The following is a 17,899-nucleotide window of genomic DNA, read 5'->3' on the forward strand; positions in this document are numbered from 1 at the left end:
TGGAGTGCAGTGGCTTCATGAGAGGTAATTTACTCCCCCTCTTTATTGCTCTCTCTCTCTCATCTCTCTGCCCCTCTTCCCATCATAATTTTTAGAGAATATATTATTATATCTGCAGTTTCCTTTTTAAATATTACATATATCTCCAATTTCTGAATCCTGATCGTTGCAGAAGAACATGGGCGTCATCGTCCTAATCCTCAATATATATTCCATCTTATAATATTATATTTAAAAAAAAAGATATGGGTAACCCACTCATTTGATAAGATATATATTGTACATATTTCAAATATTTAATAAATATTATTTTAAATAGATGATAACATGATGTTTGTGGAGAATGATTCCAACTAAATAGAACAAGGCGAGAAGATGAAAAAGATAAAGCTGCCGCCGCTGTATCAGTATATGCATATCTGCATTTTTGCATTTGTCTTCTTCGTATCTTTCATATCAAACTGCAATTGTCTCCACGTGTCTCCTCACCTGTTATCTATATGTTTTTAGTATCTTGGTTAGAGTTTTTTTTTTCCTTTCGTGAGAGGTGTTGCTTAATAGATATCTTGATTATGCATTACAATGGTGAATACATTAATTATGCAACTCTATTGACATGTCCTTGTCGTCAACAAGAAACCCATGACAACTTTTCTTCCTTTTGATGTTTTACATCAATGTTCTGTTCTTTTCAATACACCATAAATTAGCCTTTTCGATTTTTTTTTGGTTGATAAGATGAAAAGTATGCGATTGAGTAGTTGTTCTGATGAGGGGATTAATCCTCGTCACCTTGGTATTTGACTCCATGGGCCTTGTATTATAGTTCTTTTTTGTAATGGAGTGTATTATATTGAGGTCCAGACTAATCTCGGAGACAAGAAACATTTACGTGGTTTAAAATATACACTCCTTACTAAACTTGAATACCTTGTATTATAGTTGCGTGGTAGATAGCGACAATCAACATAGAGACGTGAATTAAACGTCTGGTGTCCCTTTTTTTATTGTGGAATTCATAGTCTAATCGGTAGGTGTGGGTGGTACAACAATCCACAAAAAGATTGGTCTTGAATCTTGATTAGGGAAACTTTATTGAGCTTTTTAAAATCTCCTAATTGACTCTTTTGAGTTGTTACTTTCTGTTCTTAGTATATTGCCTTATTTGGGAAGTTGAAAACTACCCTCCTATTTATTTTCTTGTCTAGAATCCAAACTTGTACATGTTAAAGGTTTGAGGTTACTCCACCTTTGTCTACGAGTACTTAATCTTCCAATTCATTAGTCTTGTGCACGGGGTGCATAGATAGATCAGCGTAGAATAAAAGAAGTGTTGCTGTTTTCAACAACAAAAAAATGCTAGGAAGGTATAGAATGCTAAGATACTGATTGAGTGTGAATACTCACATAATTTTGGTGATAATTTTAAAAAAATATATATATAGAATGCGGAATCAGAATGGCTTCAGCAGGGTACGCGGTGTTTGGGATGGACTACGAAGGCCACGGTCGGTCCAAGGGCGCCCGCTGCTACATCAAGAAGTTCGCCAACATTGTAAATGACTGCTTCAACTATTACACCTCTATCTGTGGTATGCTTGGCCATCTTCTTCTTCTCCTGTTGTAATTGTAAGCTCAAAACGTGTTTTCTCTAAGAAACTACCAACTGAACCAATAATAATAATATTATTCTATAAAACGTGAGCTGCGTCAAGGAATATACAATTTAGGATATAACCATATATATATATCAAGGAACATACCAATTATAAAAAAAAAGGTACTATGCCTGAATTTTTGCTTGTGGGTTGAACGTAAAACTTTTTTTTTTCTTTTCTCTTTTTGTTATCCCTGTTGCAGCAAAGGAAGGATACAGGGAGAAAGGGCGATTCTTGTATGGGGAATCAATGGGAGGCGCAGTGGCCCTGTTGCTTCACAAGAAAGACCCTTCCTTCTGGAATGGTGCCATTCTTGTCGCTCCAATGTGTAAGGTTAAAACCCTGTTATATAGTCCTCAGTATTATATAAACAGCTATTATGAAATGATGTCCTAAGTGCCCGGTTCAGACAAAGATCTGTTGATGATGTTAGACCAAAAAAAAAGGAAAGTTCATATGTAGATAGCGTTGGTAAATGCATCTTTTTTGTAGATATCAGAGAAAGTGAAGCCGCATCCGGTGGTGATAAATCTGCTGACAAGAGTGGAAGAGATCATTCCCAAGTGGAAGATTGTTCCAACAAAGGATGTCATCGACGCTGCCTTCAAGGACCCCATCAAGCGAGAAGAGGTCTCTTCTCTCTGTCTGAAACGTACAGTTGAATGAAAATGAATCACTTTTCATAAAACTCATGTTTGATCCGATGCAGGTTAGGAACAACAAGCTGACATACCAGGACAAGCCCAGGCTCAAAACTGCCCTCGAAATGCTCCGAACCAGCATGAACCTCGAAGACACTCTTCATGAGGTGATGATTACCATTTCCCCCCTACCCTTTTGGTTTCTTTCTCGGATAACTGAGTTTTAATCCCGGGATTTGGACTGACAATGTGAATCCCGATATCCGATACAATATCATGTAGATAACAATGCCGTTCTTGGTGCTGCATGGGGAGGCAGACACGGTGACAGACCCAGAGATAAGCAAAGCATTGTACGAGAAAGCAAGCAGCATAGACAAGACCATTAAGCTTTACCCTGGAATGTGGCATGCGCTGACGTCAGGTGAGCCCGACCACAACGTTGACCTCGTCTTTGCTGACATCGTCTCCTGGCTCGACCTCCGTACCGGCGACGCTGCTTCCCTCACCGTCACTCCCATCCGCCACGACTTTAACTTCTCAGCCAAGAAGGCAACTGACGGAGAAAAGAGACCTAAACGGTCACAGGGCAGTCTCCTCTGCGGATTGAACGGTGGCCGTTTGCTCCATCGCTCCGCTATGTAATAAACAACAATAATGGATGAACTTGTCCTGAGGAGACAGACATTGTTGTTGTTTTTAGGGGTAATGCAATATTGCTATTGGCCCTAAAAATAACGAGAAAGTTGTGTGGTAGCAAAAAGGGAAAACAAAAGATTTTTAAAGTCGTCCTGCTACAATTACAAGAATGACAACACAGAAATCAAAACCAGAAATAACATTTTAAGACGAAAGAGTGGCCGTTCAGGCGGAGGAGGAGTTGTGGTCGCCGAAGATGCGGAGGCGGAAGTCAGAGACCATAAGGGGAAGGCCGTGGCGGAGAGAGACCTTAGGCTCCCAACCGAGAAGCTCCTTGGCTCTGGTGATGTCTGGTTTCCTCTTGTGGGGATCGTCCTCTGTGTTGGGTCTGAACTCTATCTTGGCATTCGGGTCTATCGCCTCTTGCACCACCTGAGCCAGCTCCAGCATTGTGAACTCACCCGGGTTCCCCAGGTTGAACGGCCCCACATGCTCTCCCTCCATCAACCTCATCAGCCCCTCCACCTGTTGAAGGTGCACTACTTTTGTTGAATTTCCGATTTTATAAATTGGTAATTAGGGGAAGAAAGCAAAACCCTTACCAGGTCAGAGACATACCCCCTCCACCTGTTGAAGGTGCACTACTTTTGTTGAATTTCCGATTTTATAAATTGGTAATTAGGGGAAGAAAGCAAAACCCTTACCAGGTCAGAGACATACTGGAAGCTCCTTGTCTGCTTCCCATCACCATAAACAGTCAACGGTTCTTTTCTCAGCGCCTGCTCCATTCAATATTACCGATTAAACCCCATCATTTGCAACCCTTTTCATAATTTTGATAGTGTAATTAATTACCTGCGCAACGAAGTTGCTAACCACGCGGCCGTCATCGATGCACATCCTGGGGCCATACGTGTTGAATATACGAGCAATCCTGACCTGCAACCCATCCACGAAGAAGAAGACACCACCAAGTTTGCATCAGCTCTTCCTTCTCATTGGGACGTTATCAGTAATTGATTGGCTTCGACCAAACTGACCTCGACGTTGGCGCCCCTGTGGTAGTCCATTGTCAGCGTTTCAGCTGTCCGCTTTCCCTCGTCGTAACAACTCCGAACTCCTGTGTCCACATTACGACATTCCCGTCATAACCCATGTTTCCTCCGTCAAATCTACAGTCAGTAGAAGATATTATCGGGTGTGCGGTCCACCGTCATGAAGACCCGCTATTTAAGGTTTGGTTTCTGTCTGTGCATCATGGGACCAGATCGGAACCCACAGCACATGAACCGCACCATAAAAACTCCTGTTTCAACCAATTACCAATGCGACCCTACGCCCTATGTGCTAACACGTGCGCCTCTTCCCGACACGGACGAGGAAAAATCAAAACACAACCAAAGAGAACGGACAAAGTGGCTCATCAAAGAAAACGTCATCATGTCACGTTCCCGAGGTTGGCACGATCACGCGCGTTTTCAGATTCCGAATTCCGATCATAGAGGGAGTATGAACGACTGGATCAGAATAGACAAAGCGCAATGGGGACAATTGAAAAATCGGGGAGGCTACGGAAATGATTAGGAAGATAACGGGGGTATTACCGATGGGATTAACGTTGCCCCAGTAAGTCTCCACCTGCGGGTGCTGAAGAGGATCTCCGTACACCTCGCTGGTACTCGTCAGAAGAAATCTGGCTCCGACCCTCTTCGCCAGACCCAGCATGTTCAGCGTTCCTACCACATTCGTCTTGTATGACCCTCACGCCAGTCAAGGAACAACACCCACAACGAACACAACAATTCAAAAACATAGAATCGAGATGGAACCCGGAATTCACATTCGAGCACGCAGTTCCGGAATTCGAGACAAAAAGCGGAATTGAAAGCAATCATTTGAAAGGATATGATGGTCTTGACGGGATTGAACTTGTAGTGGACGGGAGAAGCAGGACACGCCAAGTGGTAGATCTGATCAACCTCCAGAAGGAGCGGCTCCACAACATCATGGCGGATGAGTTCGAAATTCGGGTTGCCGAAATGGTGCATCACGTTCTCTTTCCGACCGGTGAAGAAGTTGTCGACGACGATCACGTTGTCCCCTCTCGCGATCAGACGGTCCACGAGGTGCGACCCGACGAACCCGGCCCCACCCGTCACCACGATCCGGAGGCCCTTGCGTTTCAGCCCCAGAGGAATCTTACCACCCGCTGACCCGATCCGGTTCAGGTACTCGAAGCTTGGCTTCTTCTGCGCCTGGAACGCCGTAAGGTACGAAGACTCAGACCGGAGCCCGTACCCGGAAAACGGATCCGAGTAGGGGATGGGTTGAGTGGAGCGAGGGAAAATGGTGAAACCCAAGGTGGCAATGGCAATGCCGACGAGGACGAAGATCCGGTTCAGGTACTCGAAGCTTGGCTTCTTCTGCGCCTGGAACGCCGTAAGGTACGAAGACTCAGACCGGAGCCCGTACCCGGAAAACGGATCCGAGTAGGGGATGGGTTGAGTGGAGCGAGGGAAAATGGTGAAACCCAAGGTGGCAATGGCAATGCCGACGAGGACGAAGACAAGCCTCTGTTCCCGGAGCATGTAACGGATGGAAGGAGTCACGAAGAACCATGGCTTAATGGGTTTCGGGTAGTAAGCGTCGACGGAAGGCTGGTCCGTCTCGTATCGCCGGTACATCAGCTCGGATGCCATCTTCTTCGTCTCGTTATCTCTTTCTTCGAATCAAGTTTGAGCACAGAGAAGAGATTTTTCGATCCAGAAGGAAGAGAGAGAGCGAAAGTAATCGTATAGAAAATTTCCCGGGTTGTCTTTAGTTTCTGGGAAAATCTCCGAGTCGAACTCGGCGGGGACTGAATCGACCTTGAACGGGAGTGAAATGCGAATGGACTTTGTGTATTTAAGTAGAGGAGGCGTTACAGTCAAGGCCCGTTGTTCGCCATTATTACGTCAATACCCCTGCAATTACTTCTTCGGAAATAAATTGGCAAGCCGAATCAATTAAAGAATTATGTAGTCTTGAATTCTATAATTCATGAGCAAGAGATTAAATACAATACCAAATAAAACCGTCAATTAAATTGGTGTAATTAAGAAATCGACGGATGGAGAAGAAGACACAAAAAATCGAAAAGATGGGGATAAAATTTTGTTATTTTGTTCAACATATCATATTGAAGACTTAAAATAAGAAATAAATCAAGTAAAATTAATATTTTTATACGATTTTGTCCAACATTAAAAAATAAAAATTATAAATTTTATGTTCTAGAAAAGGAAACCGCGACCCAAAAAAAAAAAATCTAAACCAATCCAAATATATATTTAAGTAGCAATATATTACAACATTTCTAATTTATTACCATTTTCAAAATGAACATTACGTATTAGAGTATTGTATTGCGTGATATGGTGGGCATATCATCTCATATCATTTGGTGGACTACTCTATTTTGCAGGAATCTATTTATTATTTATGTATTTTTTTTTTCTATATATACACCAAATCATTATATATGATGCACACCACTATATATATATGAGTATTGGGAAAAAGTTAACATCGTGATTTTTTTTCTTTAATCTATATATATAAGAATATATATATATATATATATATATATGAGATGAATTGATTAGCAGTAGATGCATGCATGATTTACCGAATTTGTAGGTGGGTTGTTTGTCATGTTGGAGTAATTAATATTATCATTAGTTAATAATGGACTAAATAAGAGAGCATGTAACGGATGGAACGAGTCACGAAGAACCATGGCTTAATGGGTTTCGGGTAGTAAGCGTCGACGGAAGGCTGGTCCGTCTCGTATCGCCGGTACATCAGCTCGGATGCCATCTTCTTCGTCTCGTTATCTCTTTCTTCGAATCAAGTTTGAGCACAGAGAAGAGATTTTTCGATCCAGAAGGAAGAGAGAGAGCGAAAGTAATCGTATAGAAAATTTCCCGGGTTGTCTTTAGTTTCTGGGAAAATCTCCGAGTCGAACTCGGCGGGGACTGAATCGACCTTGAACGGGAGTGAAATGCGAATGGACTTTGTGTATTTAAGTAGAGGAGGCGTTACAGTCAAGGCCCGTTGTTCGCCATTATTACGTCAATACCCCTGCAATTACTTCTTCGGAAATAAATTGGCAAGCCGAATCAATTAAAGAATTATGTAGTCTTGAATTCTATAATTCATGAGCAAGAGATTAAATACAATACCAAATAAAACCGTCAATTAAATTGGTGTAATTAAGAAATCGACGGATGGAGAAGAAGACACAAAAAATCGAAAAGATGGGGATAAAATTTTGTTATTTTGTTCAACATATCATATTGAAGACTTAAAATAAGAAATAAATCAAGTAAAATTAATATTTTTATACGATTTTGTCCAACATTAAAAAATAAAAATTATAAATTTTATGTTCTAGAAAAGGAAACCGCGACCCAAAAAAAAAAATCTAAACCAATCCAAATATATATTTAAGTAGCAATATATTACAACATTTCTAATTTATTACCATTTTCAAAATGAACATTACGTATTAGAGTATTGTATTGCGTGATATGGTGGGCATATCATCTCATATCATTTGGTGGACTACTCTATTTTGCAGGAATCTATTTATTATTTATGTATTTTTTTTTTCTATATATACACCAAATCATTATATATGATGCACACCACTATATATATATGAGTATTGGGAAAAAGTTAACATCGTGATTTTTTTTCTTTAATCTATATATATAAGAATATATATATATATATATATATATGAGATGAATTGATTAGCAGTAGATGCATGCATGATTTACCGAATTTGTAGGTGGGTTGTTTGTCATGTTGGAGTAATTAATATTATCATTAGTTAATAATGGACTAAATAAGAAGACTGTTGGAAACCCCGCGAGCTGGGGTAGGCTTGGCTTATAAACATTAACATGTACATGCCACGTGGCGCTCTATAATAACCACGTTTTCTGCACCCTCCTCCTCCCGCACCTTTTTTTTTACCCCGGACGATATATTATTATTATTGTTTATTTAATTTAATGTATGGAATTCTTAGTCTGCTTGAATCTGTATATATATATAAAAAAAAAAAAAATCATTCGAGCTGATTATAATAAGATATATATTCAGGAATATCAGGAAAAGGGTAAAATATGAGAACGAGTGAGAAATAATGGGTTGTCATGCAATTCAAACTTAGATAAACGGAGGTACAAAACATTTATCCTATCCTAAATTCGAACTTGAAAAATAGTGAACTGATTTTCGATCTCAAAATTAATTTGATTTTTGGTAAACGAGATCTTAAAATTAATCCCGTTAACAAAAAAACAATGGATTGTCATCGAACCTACTCTTGCAAGATTAGTTTTATTTAACAAGACCACCGTAACATCTTTAGCTATTTTTGGCTTTTTTTATACTATCCTCTGCTGTGGATGTTTTCAATTTTGATATAAGGTTTTGCAACCGTGATGTATTTGTAATTGATTAATATATTTACATTTAAAAAAAAAACAATGGATTGTCATGGTGTTTCAGCTTTATTTTTTATATATTCAAACAACACAACACATGGCTTTATTATGTTATGTGACATGTTTTGTTCGCAATGCAAAGAACCGGGGGAGGCAACCAAATCAAACAGATCCGATGGCAGCAAAAGCAGCCAGGTGGCATTGTCCTGTCCGTCGGATGAAACTGTGTTTTTTCCGTCATCGAGTCAAACTCGTCGACACCCACTTCCCCTCCAAGCTCGTTAGGTTTTAGATACGGCCGACGATACTGGACCCCACATGTCGCGCTCAAATTTCCATAGAAAAGGCCCAAATCATAGATAACGGATGGCCCATTAAAACCACTCACCGGCCCAATAGGCGTTGAAACTAAAAATCGATCTAGCATTTATTTATATATATATATATACAGTACCTCACACGTACGTGTCTATATATACATATATATATATATATTATAATCAGCGAAAGCATATATAAAACAAAACAGCGATATTCATGTAGTATCCACTAACTTTTTTTTTTTTGGTAAGAGGTGATTTGTATTATATACCGAAAAGTTACATCCGAACAATTGTTTGCATACAAAAGATTTGGAACCCACTAGGAAATGGTAACTAAGGTAGAAAACAAGCTATTTGATTAATGTCGTGTTTCTCGCGTCAAGTAATACCAATCTGCAAGTAAAGATCTCCTATCATTACGGGAATTTCCTTTGATAGATAGCAAAATATTCCGAATAGTCCGGTCCACCTTCCAACGTGTGTGTTCAATTGATCTTCGTCTCCCTCGAAAGATTCGATGATTTCTTTCCTTCCATAACTCATATATCGTTGTTTGTACGAGGAACTGGATGATTCGTTTGTTGTCTCTTCCTTCGCTTTGTGATGCATTTCCTACCCAATCCATGCATTGGTCAATGTTTGAGGGTGGCCTTTGACCACAAAGTCTTGCGTAATACATCCAAACCTGATTGCTATATCTGCATTGGAAAAACAAGTGCAGATGTGTCTCCTCTGTCGCGTCACATAGAACACATGATGCCTCTGTTATCACTCCCCATCTATGCAACCTGTCTTTAGTAGGTAACCGGCCCAACATGACCTGCCAAGTGAGAAAAGCATACCTAGGGATGGCTTTAGGAAACCAAGCAATTTGATGCCACTGTACCAAATCATCATGTTGTCGGATATGGTCCCAAGTTCGGCTAGTGAGGAAATAGTCTCTGTAATCATCAGCTGCGTATTTCCATAATGTCTGGTCCTGCTCATCATTCTCCTGTGGTGGTGGTATAGTCGATAACAAGGTAAGGAAGGCTTGCTGCCTATCCGATCTTGCACTCGGTAAAGCCCAGCCACTTCCATTTACAGCACTTCGGACAGTCGCATAGAGCGGAATACGAAAGCTACGAGGTCCCGCATCTCCAATGTAATTGATCAATGGTCCTAGAGAAGTCCAAGGGTCATGCCAAAATAGAGTTCTTGCACCATTACCAAGCCTGATTCGGATGAATTGTTGAGCCAACTCTTTCAATCCTAATAATTTCCGCAGATTCCAAGAGAAGCGAGGAGATGGTACCGTGTTCCAGAATCCCTTCACCTTGAAGATATTTTCTTTTGTCCAAGCAACCCATAAAGAGCCTGACTGAACAAAATCCAGATTAGTTTTAATCGAAAAGCGGTATTGTAATCAGCAACACTTCGCAGACCCAACCCTCCTTCTCGCTTGGGTTTACAAATGTTTGCCCATGAGACCCGACGTCCACCGGAACCAGTGGGGTTACCAGACCATAGGAAGCTCGAACATAGGCTGTCTACTTGTTTCGTGAAAAACTTCGGCAGTAGGAAGACCATCCCCCAAGCATTAATTTGCCCGTAGATGACAGAGCTAACTAGCTGGACTCTACCTGCATAAGACAGATGCCTGGTTGTCCACGTAGTTAGCTTTGCCTTGATTTTCTCCATGAGGGGTTGGTAGTCTGCCTTGGTAAGGCGAGTGTGGCTGAGTGGGATGCCCAAGTAACGAACCGGCAGCGATCCTACTTGGAATCCTGTCAGCACACTAATCTCCGAGGCCTCTTGTGTTGATAGCCCACCGAGGAAAATCTCCGTCTTTGTCATATTGAGGTGCAAACCTGAATACTTGCTGAAAGAATCCAGGAGCTCCTTTACTTGCAGTAAGGATTGGTTGTCACCCTTTGTGAATACCATGACATCACCAGATTGTGCGAAAGAAGCGTCAAACTTCCAGCTTCTACATTTACGTTAATGGAAGCAGTGAACGTCCAGACGCCGGAGAAGTTAGTGGAGGCTCTTGGTCAGGGTTTCGGGGTTACATTGAACAACAGTGATTGGGGAGATGGGGTCCCCTTGCCGAAGGCCTTGCCTTCCCTTGAAATATCCAGCCAATTCTCCATTTACAGCCACTGAAAATTTAGGGGTTCCCATGCATGTTGCAATCTGTTCGATGAAAGACTCAGGCAGGTTTAGTGCTCGAAGTATTCTAGTGATGAATTCCCAACTAACCGAGTCAAAAGCTTTCCTCAAATCAAGCTTCAACATTGCACGTTTGGTTGCACTTGGCCTATTATATTCTCGCACAAGTTCTGTGGCCAATAGGATATTTTCTAACATCAATCTTCCCTTGAGAAAAGCTCCTTGATTTGGCGAGATTACAGCCTGTAGGATCAGCTTTAATTTCTTCGCTAGCAATGTGGATATGAGCTTGTAGACGGTATTGCAACAACTAATAGGTCGGAAGTCTTTCAACACCACTGCCCCTGGTTTCTTGGGAACCAATGTAATTATCGTGGCATTTAATTGTCCCAACAATTTGCCTGTCTGAAAAAACTCCTGTACAGCCTCTGTAACTAGTTTCCCCGTCGTTTCCCAAGTAGAGACAAAAAATTCTTTAGGAAAACCATCCGGCCCCGGGGCCTTATTGTTAGCCATGGCAAACAAACATTGCTTAATATCTTCCCCAGTCGGCACGGCCGTAAGGATAGCCGCAACCTCATCCGGACATTCAAATGGAATAAGCTCTCTCAGTAGTTCAACAGATGGTGGCTCAGTGGATATATCTCTCCGACCAATTTGATTGACAAAATAGTCCACTACATGTTGCTTGATCTCTGCCCTCGATTGCAATCTGTTACCAGCTTCATCCTCCAAAAAATAGACGTGATTTTTCAGAGTTCTGGCCTTGACCACCTTATGAAAGTACCGTGTGTTCTTATCCCCCATTTGCAACCAGTTTATCCTTGATTTCTGTCTGTAGAAAGCCTCTTCTGCCGTGACAAGCATCATCCATTGAGCTCGGAGGTCCTGCTCTGTAGCAACACGTGTAGGGGTCGGGCTTGAGAATAGATCCTGCTGCGCTAGTTTCAATTTCTGAGCCACAAATGGGGGATAACTTAATTGGAGATAGATCCACTAACTTAATTGGAGATAGCGACGATAAGACACGGCTGTGCCACTTATTATTACACATCTTTATAATCACAGATATAATTGATTGCTTTTTAATACGTAACATCACCTTATTAAATGACATGTCTAAATGTGTGGAATAATTAAATCTACACACCAGCGGCCGCAAGCTTGTTAACTAGCGCAAGCGCATTACTCGTAAAGTACATAGCAATAGTCACCCTCCTCCGGATGATCTTAGCCGTCGATGAACTCGACCCTTCGAACCCATCAAGACACGTGTCCTGATCCGTGAGGGCGGTGCTGACCCACGTCGTCATGTCGCTGATCTGCGTCTGGGACGCGGTCGAGTTCAGCGTCCGCAGAACCCCGAGGGACCTGTGGAGCTCGTCCAGCGCGTCCTGGAACAGCTCCCTGCAGTCCGACAACGCCAAGCCGTCGCGTTTCCCGACGACCGCTGAACGCCGCGTTTCCACGATGCGTCTGAGGGCGTGTTTGGTATCCGTTATGGTCACGGCGACTCCGGCTCGGGCCCACTTGCTTGGGCTGTTCTTGGCCAAGGCTGAGAACGGCGTTAGCGATCGGACGCAGAGTTCTTTGTATAGAGTGGCACTACATGCGTTTCTGACGTAGCTGCGATTGCGTTTTGACGCCAACGATGGATTCGGCTGTACGATCAAGAGAGAGAAGAGAATCGTGATTGTGATCAAAGAACTCATTGGGCGTGTCGGAATTTTTTTTGTTTGGTCTCTGTATCTTTTGCAATATGCGATTAGAAGAGAGAGTGGGAGTGGGATATTATTATATATGGCGAAGAGGACTTGGAAGATTCAGAATAGGGTTTGTGGATGTGAAATGTAAGTTACGGTATGGAATTCCATTTGTCGGTGTCGGATCCAAGTTATAATTACGAAGGGTAAATGATTAGGTTTTATTCCTTACTAGCTTTGATTACGTATCGTTATCAATATTCATTTATATGACATGATATTGAATTTATTCGTATTGATTTATCATGATCCCGAAAATGATTTCCATCCTTTTATTTATTTATATATATATATATATATATATATATATATAGGACTATCATGTGTCTATGATGACATCAGTCAAATCTGAATCCGGCTCGGGCCCACTTGCTTGGGCTGTTCTTGGCCAAGGCTGAGAACGGCGTTAGCGATCGGATGCAGAGTTCTTTGTATAGAGTGACACTACATGCGTTTCTGACGTAGCTGCGATTGCGTTTTGACGCCAACGATGGATTCGGTTGTACGATCAAGAGAGAGAAGAGAATCGTGATTGTGATCAAAGAACTCATTGGGCGTGTCGGAAATTTTTTTGTTTGGTCTCTGTATCTTTTGCAATATGCGATTAGAAGAGAGAGTGGGAGTGGGATATTATTATATATGGCGAAGAGGACTTGGAAGATTCAGAATAGGGTTTGTGGATGTGAAATGTAAGTTACGGTATGGAACTCCATTTGTCGGTGTCGGATCCAAGTTATAATTACGAAGGGTAAATGATTAGGTTTTATTCCTTACTAGCTTTGATTACGTATCGTTATCAATATTCATTTATATGACATGATATTGAATTTATTCGTATTGATTTATCATGATCCCGAAAATGATTTCCATCCTTTTATTTATTTATATATATATATATATATATATATATATATAGGACTATCATGTGTCTATGATGACATCAGTCAAATCTGAATTTGGATAGTTCAATCACTACAACGAAACGTAAAATTTTTGTTTCGTCCCGAATTTAAACATCAGATTTGAAGAGAGAACGTATATTCTAAACCATATGGTTGATCATCGACCTCGACATTAATCTGAGTCTTAATCTAAAATATTTAGTTACCAAAAAAAAAAGACTCCGTCAACATATTTTTATTTGATTATTTGTTTTGATTGTACGAATTTAATTGATTTTCTTTTAGTAAAATGCGATCTTTTAGTAAAATGCGATTTATGAGACGTAATATTAGATTATTTGATTTGATTATATTTTCTCCCCATAGATTCAAGTTTAAAGTCATAAAGATGAAAAAAAAAATGAAAAGAAAAAGATGCATGCATTCCTTGAAGAGGAGTTGCTGTTGAGGGGCCATAATACAAAGTGACAACTGACAAATGAAAACACGTGATTGGATTGGACCTTCAAGTTTCGTCTGGCCTTCTAATCTCGTTTCTTGAAGCAAGAGCAAGTTTTTAACAAAACTTTTTTATTACGAAAATTCGAGTTATGAGTATTAATAGCAGTGTATTGATTCTATATGCCAGAGCTTATGTCTGCCACTTGATGTGTTTCAACTTCCAAACCTAACATTTGGATGGCAATAATCATTGGTGGTTTCCGTATGATCTTAACAATCAACGGTCAGGATTCTGAGTTAAGGAAAAGCACAAGTCAGAGATAATATGTATCGTCATCATCACAAAAACCTCTTTTATTTTTTATGTGAGAATTGGAAATTTTTAACTAGAAACGTTAGACATCATATTATTGTGGGGAAACAAAAGATCTACAAGGCCCATACGATTGGGTCGTGTAAGCAAGAGAATTAGAGAAGCGTAATTGTGGTCAAACTAGAAGGGATAAACCCTGATTGGTTGGATTTAAGACAACATACAAGCAACAACTACACACGAACCCAGATTTATAGGTTTCTTGATTCTTTCACGGCAAACAGCTCATATTTTGTGCTTTTGCCGAATTTATTGGTGGTTTCGGGGGGCAGTCTTAGTTTGTAGATTCAGCCCTTGATCTTAGGCTTCTTCACGATCATGACCGAGCAATGAGCGTGGTGAGCACAGTAGTCGCTCACGCTCCCCAGCACCGCCCTGCCAAAGAGACGAGGAATTTGTATCCATTTAGGGAGTGAGTGTCGTCTTCTAAGAAGAGAGGACAGAATCATGGCGACTGAAAGGGTTTAAAGATGAGCACATACCTCTTGATAGCTCCGTACCCGTGGCTGCCTACGACCAGAACAGAAGCATGGTGTCTCTCCACAACTTCACAGAGTACATTTCGGGCATCCCCTTCTATTACTTCCACTGTCGCGTCGCTTACCTGCAGAGCATCTCCCGTGTTCATTACGAACAATGATACTATCGTAATACTAAGCTTAAAAGTTTTTCTACTGTACTTTCCTCTCATTCAGAATTCGTGCAACAAGGTACAAGAACAAGCATTCTACAGTCCACAACCACAATAACTATACATAGAGACTATCCTTCGTACGGAAATCATCGAATAGCAATTATGACCGAAAGGAAACAGAGACGTGATTTCCATTAAAAAAAAATGAAAAACGGGAGACAATGATCGAGTACCGATCTGCTGTGACAAATCTCCTTAGCTTTCTCAACGACTCTGGCAGCAATCTTCTTCAAATCGGCGTCAACAAAAGGCACAACCTCCGCAGTTCCTAGAAAAACCGTCAGAAGCAGTAATCAAAAACCAAATCAAATCCCAAATTTCTTAGTCGAAAGATCGTTTCCATGAGTGCGACCAAAAAAATAAAAGTAACATTACCGGGACCGGCGAGACCGATGGCGGAGATGGCGGAAGGTTTAGCATGGACGATGAGAAGCTTAAAGGGGGAATTGGGAGAATAAGGAGCGAAGAAGTGGTCGAGAGTCCACTCGAGGGCGTAGATGCTCGGCTCGCTCTCGTCGACGCCGACGATCATCAACTGCTTGTGATCTCCCGTAGCCATGGCTGCTCTCTCTGCTTTAATCTCAGGCTATTGGTGCTGGCTGGGCTTGTGTGCGTGCGTGAGGATAACGCTCGATAATGGTGGAAGAATCCGAAGCTGGAGAAGGGTTTTAAGCACAGTGACATGTGGGGGTGTGCAAGATGAATACGAAACTTGCCTTCCTCCTTTTTTTTTTCTTTCTTTTTTAACTTTTTCGAACTTTAATGACGTGGCCGCCGCAGTGCGAGTATGGAAGAACATCTAGCCCGTTTTGTCGTGTTGTCGACGGCGTTTCTTCCCAAAAAAAATGGATGTATTACAAATGGGCCGAGAATGGACTAGGCCCATGAAATCACATTCTCTGATTTTATATTTTTAATAAAAATATAATTAAAAAATTTCCGTTGCCGGGACTCGAACCCGGGTCTCTCGGGTGAGAGCCGAGTATCCTAACCATCTAGACTACAACGGATCCGTGTTTCAGGGAAAAAATATGTAAACATAGAATACTGTTAAATTTCACCGAAGCCACCGTCGAGGCAACTCCCTCGTCAACTTCACCGTGGCTGAAGGCCAACAGCCTTGTAATCACTTCAAAACTCTTAATGTTGCGTTGCATATTTTTTTTAGATATTTGTAGATAATAAATTGATATATTGAAATATAATTACTATTGAAATGCATTGTTTTCTGTTTAAATTACACAGAGTTTTGGAAGGAATATTGCATTGGGAGGAGAAAAAAAAAACAACGGAATACTGTAAACAAAATCTTGACGAGACGTTGAGGAAAGCACGAAGCCGTGCTCACGTCTCGTATCTTATTCCTTTTTGTTTTTCTTATCCACGCCGCTTCTATCCGAATTCCGATTTCTCTAGAATCCTCCAAAATCTCTCTTCCATGGCCACCGTCTCCGCTTTCTCCTCTCCTGCTTGGCAAAACCCTGATTCCGATTCAAACCCTAATTCCACCTCCGCCTCCGATTCAGCTCCTCCTCTTCTCCCGCCCCAGGATCGCCACGACCCCACCGACTCTCTCGATTCCTTCTCCTCCATGAGTCTCCAGGACGAGGAGCTCACTCGGCAACTGGATCCCAACAGGGACCTCAACGCTCACACCACTCTCTCTCCGCCGCAGCATTCACCGGCGACGCCTCCGCCTTCCCTGTTCTACCTCTCCTTTAACCAGGATCACGCTTGCTTCGCTGCTGGCACCGATCGCGGCTTCCGGATCTATAACTGCGACCCTTTTCGCGAGATCTTCCGGCGAGATTTCGATCGCGGCGGTGGGGTCGGTGTAGTGGAGATGCTTTTTCGGTGCAATATCCTGGCCTTCGTTGGCGGTGGTCACGAGCCGCAGTATCCGCCCAATAAGGTCATGATTTGGGACGATCATCAGAGCCGCTGCATCGGCGAGCTCTCATTCAGGTCCGATGTGAGAGCGGTCCGGCTCAGGAGGGATCGGATCGTCGTTGTTCTCGAGCAGAAGATATTTGTGTACAACTTCGCCGACCTGAAGCTGATGCATCAGATAGAGACCATCGCGAATCCTAAGGGTCTATGCTCCGTTTCTCAGGGAGCTGGGGCGATGTTGCTCGTATGCCCTGGTTTGCAGAAGGGTCAAGTTCGGGTCGAGCATTACGCGTCGAAGCGGACTAAGTTCATCATGGCCCATGATTCACGGATTGCTTGTTTCGCGCTCACGCAAGACGGGCACTTGTTGGCCACGGCGAGCACCAAAGGCACTCTGGTTCGGTTGTTTAACACTGCCGATGGTACGTTGCTCCAGGAGGTACGCCTTTCGCGCTTAGCCTTTGCCTCAAGGACGTTAAAGATAATACGACCTTGGTATTGGAATGTGAAAATCTGCTGCTACTTGATATTGCAATGCTTTTAACTTGGTAGTAGTTTAGCTACTCTTTTGATTGATAGCTCTTTAAGTTCGTAGACGTGGATAGGTTCTTTTAGTTACTTCGGGAGTCTATTCTGAGCTGATCCGCTTGCTGGGTTCCATACCCATCGAGCTTTAGTCTCCTGTGGATTGTAGGATTCATTGTTACCTGAAACATCGCTTAGATCCTATGTTCAGAAGCAGTAATCAAAAACCAAATCAAATCCCAAATTTCTTAGTCGAAAGATCGTTTCCATGAGTGCGACCAAAAAAATAAAAGTAACATTACCGGGACCGGCGAGACCGATGGCGGAGATGGCGGAAGGTTTAGCATGGACGATGAGAAGCTTAAAGGGGGAATTGGGAGAATAAGGAGCGAAGAAGGGGT

At 41.9% G+C, this 17,899-nt stretch overlaps 5 protein-coding genes and 1 non-coding gene across 7 annotated transcripts; 2 read left to right on the plus strand and 4 right to left on the minus strand.

The window, feature by feature from the left end:
* The first annotated feature begins 1,459 nt into the window (after positions 1–1,459).
* On the plus strand, positions 1,460–3,017 carry LOC104800005 (caffeoylshikimate esterase-like). The gene is made up of 5 exons (XM_019200889.1): positions 1,460–1,592; positions 1,861–1,986; positions 2,151–2,288; positions 2,368–2,466; positions 2,582–3,017. The coding sequence occupies exons 1-5, from the start codon at positions 1,560–1,562 to the stop codon at positions 2,942–2,944; spliced, it is 759 nt and encodes a 252-aa protein (XP_019056434.1). The 5' UTR covers positions 1,460–1,559; the 3' UTR covers positions 2,945–3,017.
* An 80-nt stretch (positions 3,018–3,097) lies between these two features.
* On the minus strand, positions 3,098–6,981 carry LOC104800000 (UDP-glucuronic acid decarboxylase 2-like). Of its 2 annotated transcripts, XM_019200888.1 has the most exons (8): positions 6,686–6,981; positions 5,469–5,526; positions 4,846–5,294; positions 4,543–4,690; positions 3,979–4,058; positions 3,794–3,877; positions 3,643–3,717; positions 3,098–3,463 (listed from the first exon to the last, which is right to left on the minus strand). In XM_019200888.1, the coding sequence occupies exons 1-8, from the start codon at positions 6,794–6,796 to the stop codon at positions 3,164–3,166; spliced, it is 1,305 nt and encodes a 434-aa protein (XP_019056433.1). In that variant the 5' UTR covers positions 6,797–6,981; the 3' UTR covers positions 3,098–3,163. The 2 variants fall into 2 exon arrangements, with proteins under 2 accessions (XP_019056433.1, XP_010520999.1); XM_010522697.2 differs by lacking the exon at positions 6,686–6,981 and having other exon boundaries at positions 4,846–5,193; positions 5,368–5,822.
* Positions 6,982–11,926: 4,945 nt separating this feature from the next.
* LOC104800001 (21 kDa protein-like) lies at positions 11,927–12,827 on the minus strand. Its single transcript, XM_010522698.2, has one exon. The coding sequence runs from the start codon at positions 12,620–12,622 to the stop codon at positions 12,053–12,055; it is 570 nt and encodes a 189-aa protein (XP_010521000.1). The 5' UTR covers positions 12,623–12,827; the 3' UTR covers positions 11,927–12,052.
* Positions 12,828–14,484: 1,657 nt separating this feature from the next.
* On the minus strand, positions 14,485–15,713 carry LOC104800003 (universal stress protein PHOS34-like). Its single transcript, XM_010522701.2, has 4 exons — positions 15,459–15,713; positions 15,257–15,351; positions 14,872–14,993; positions 14,485–14,764 (listed from the first exon to the last, which is right to left on the minus strand). Exons 1-4 carry the CDS (start codon positions 15,640–15,642, stop codon positions 14,677–14,679), a joined length of 489 nt encoding a protein of 162 aa, XP_010521003.1. The 5' UTR covers positions 15,643–15,713; the 3' UTR covers positions 14,485–14,676.
* Positions 15,714–16,020: 307 nt separating this feature from the next.
* On the minus strand, positions 16,021–16,093 carry TRNAE-CUC. The gene has a single exon. It is a non-coding gene; the product is annotated as a tRNA-Glu (tRNA).
* Positions 16,094–16,345: 252 nt separating this feature from the next.
* Positions 16,346–17,675, plus strand: LOC104800002 (autophagy-related protein 18a-like). Its single transcript, XM_010522699.2, has one exon. It carries the CDS (start codon positions 16,522–16,524, stop codon positions 17,515–17,517), a length of 996 nt encoding a protein of 331 aa, XP_010521001.1. The 5' UTR covers positions 16,346–16,521; the 3' UTR covers positions 17,518–17,675.
* The last annotated feature ends 224 nt before the right edge of the window (positions 17,676–17,899 follow it).

The sequence above is a fragment of the Tarenaya hassleriana genome, unplaced genomic scaffold, assembly GCF_000463585.1.
Source record: "Tarenaya hassleriana unplaced genomic scaffold, ASM46358v1 Cleome626, whole genome shotgun sequence".
Lineage (NCBI taxonomy): Eukaryota > Viridiplantae > Streptophyta > Magnoliopsida > Brassicales > Cleomaceae > Tarenaya > Tarenaya hassleriana.

Bases quoted from the DNA above. Each gene is read 5' to 3' on its own strand.
- LOC104800005 (XM_019200889.1), top strand. From the start codon at position 1,560: ATGACTGCTTCAACTATTACACCTCTATCTGTG. The intron at 1,593-1,860 runs GTATGCTTGGCC...TCCCTGTTGCAG, and splicing joins CTATTACACCTCTATCTGTG to CAAAGGAAGGATACAGGGAG. The intron at 2,467-2,581 runs GTGATGATTACC...AATATCATGTAG, and splicing joins TCGAAGACACTCTTCATGAG to ATAACAATGCCGTTCTTGGT.
- LOC104800001 (XM_010522698.2), bottom strand. From the start codon at position 12,622: ATGAGTTCTTTGATCACAATCACGATTCTCTTCTCTCTCTTGATCGTA.
- LOC104800002 (XM_010522699.2), top strand. From the start codon at position 16,522: ATGGCCACCGTCTCCGCTTTCTCCTCTCCTGCTTGGCAAAACCCTGAT.
- LOC104800003 (XM_010522701.2), bottom strand. From the start codon at position 15,642: ATGGCTACGGGAGATCACAAGCAGTTGATGATCGTCGGCGTCGACGAG. The intron at 15,352-15,458 runs GTAATGTTACTT...CGGTTTTTCTAG, and splicing joins CATCGGTCTCGCCGGTCCCG to GAACTGCGGAGGTTGTGCCT. The intron at 14,765-14,871 runs GTATGTGCTCAT...TCTCTTTGGCAG, and splicing joins GGGTACGGAGCTATCAAGAG to GGCGGTGCTGGGGAGCGTGA.
- LOC104800000 (XM_019200888.1), bottom strand. From the start codon at position 6,796: ATGGCATCCGAGCTGATGTACCGGCGATACGAGACGGACCAGCCTTCC. The intron at 5,295-5,468 runs GTTTCACCATTT...TTGCCACCTTGG, and splicing joins CATTGCCATTGCCACCTTGG to GTTTCACCATTTTCCCTCGC. The intron at 3,878-3,978 runs GTCAGTTTGGTC...GATGGGTTGCAG, and splicing joins ACAGGGGCGCCAACGTCGAG to GTCAGGATTGCTCGTATATT.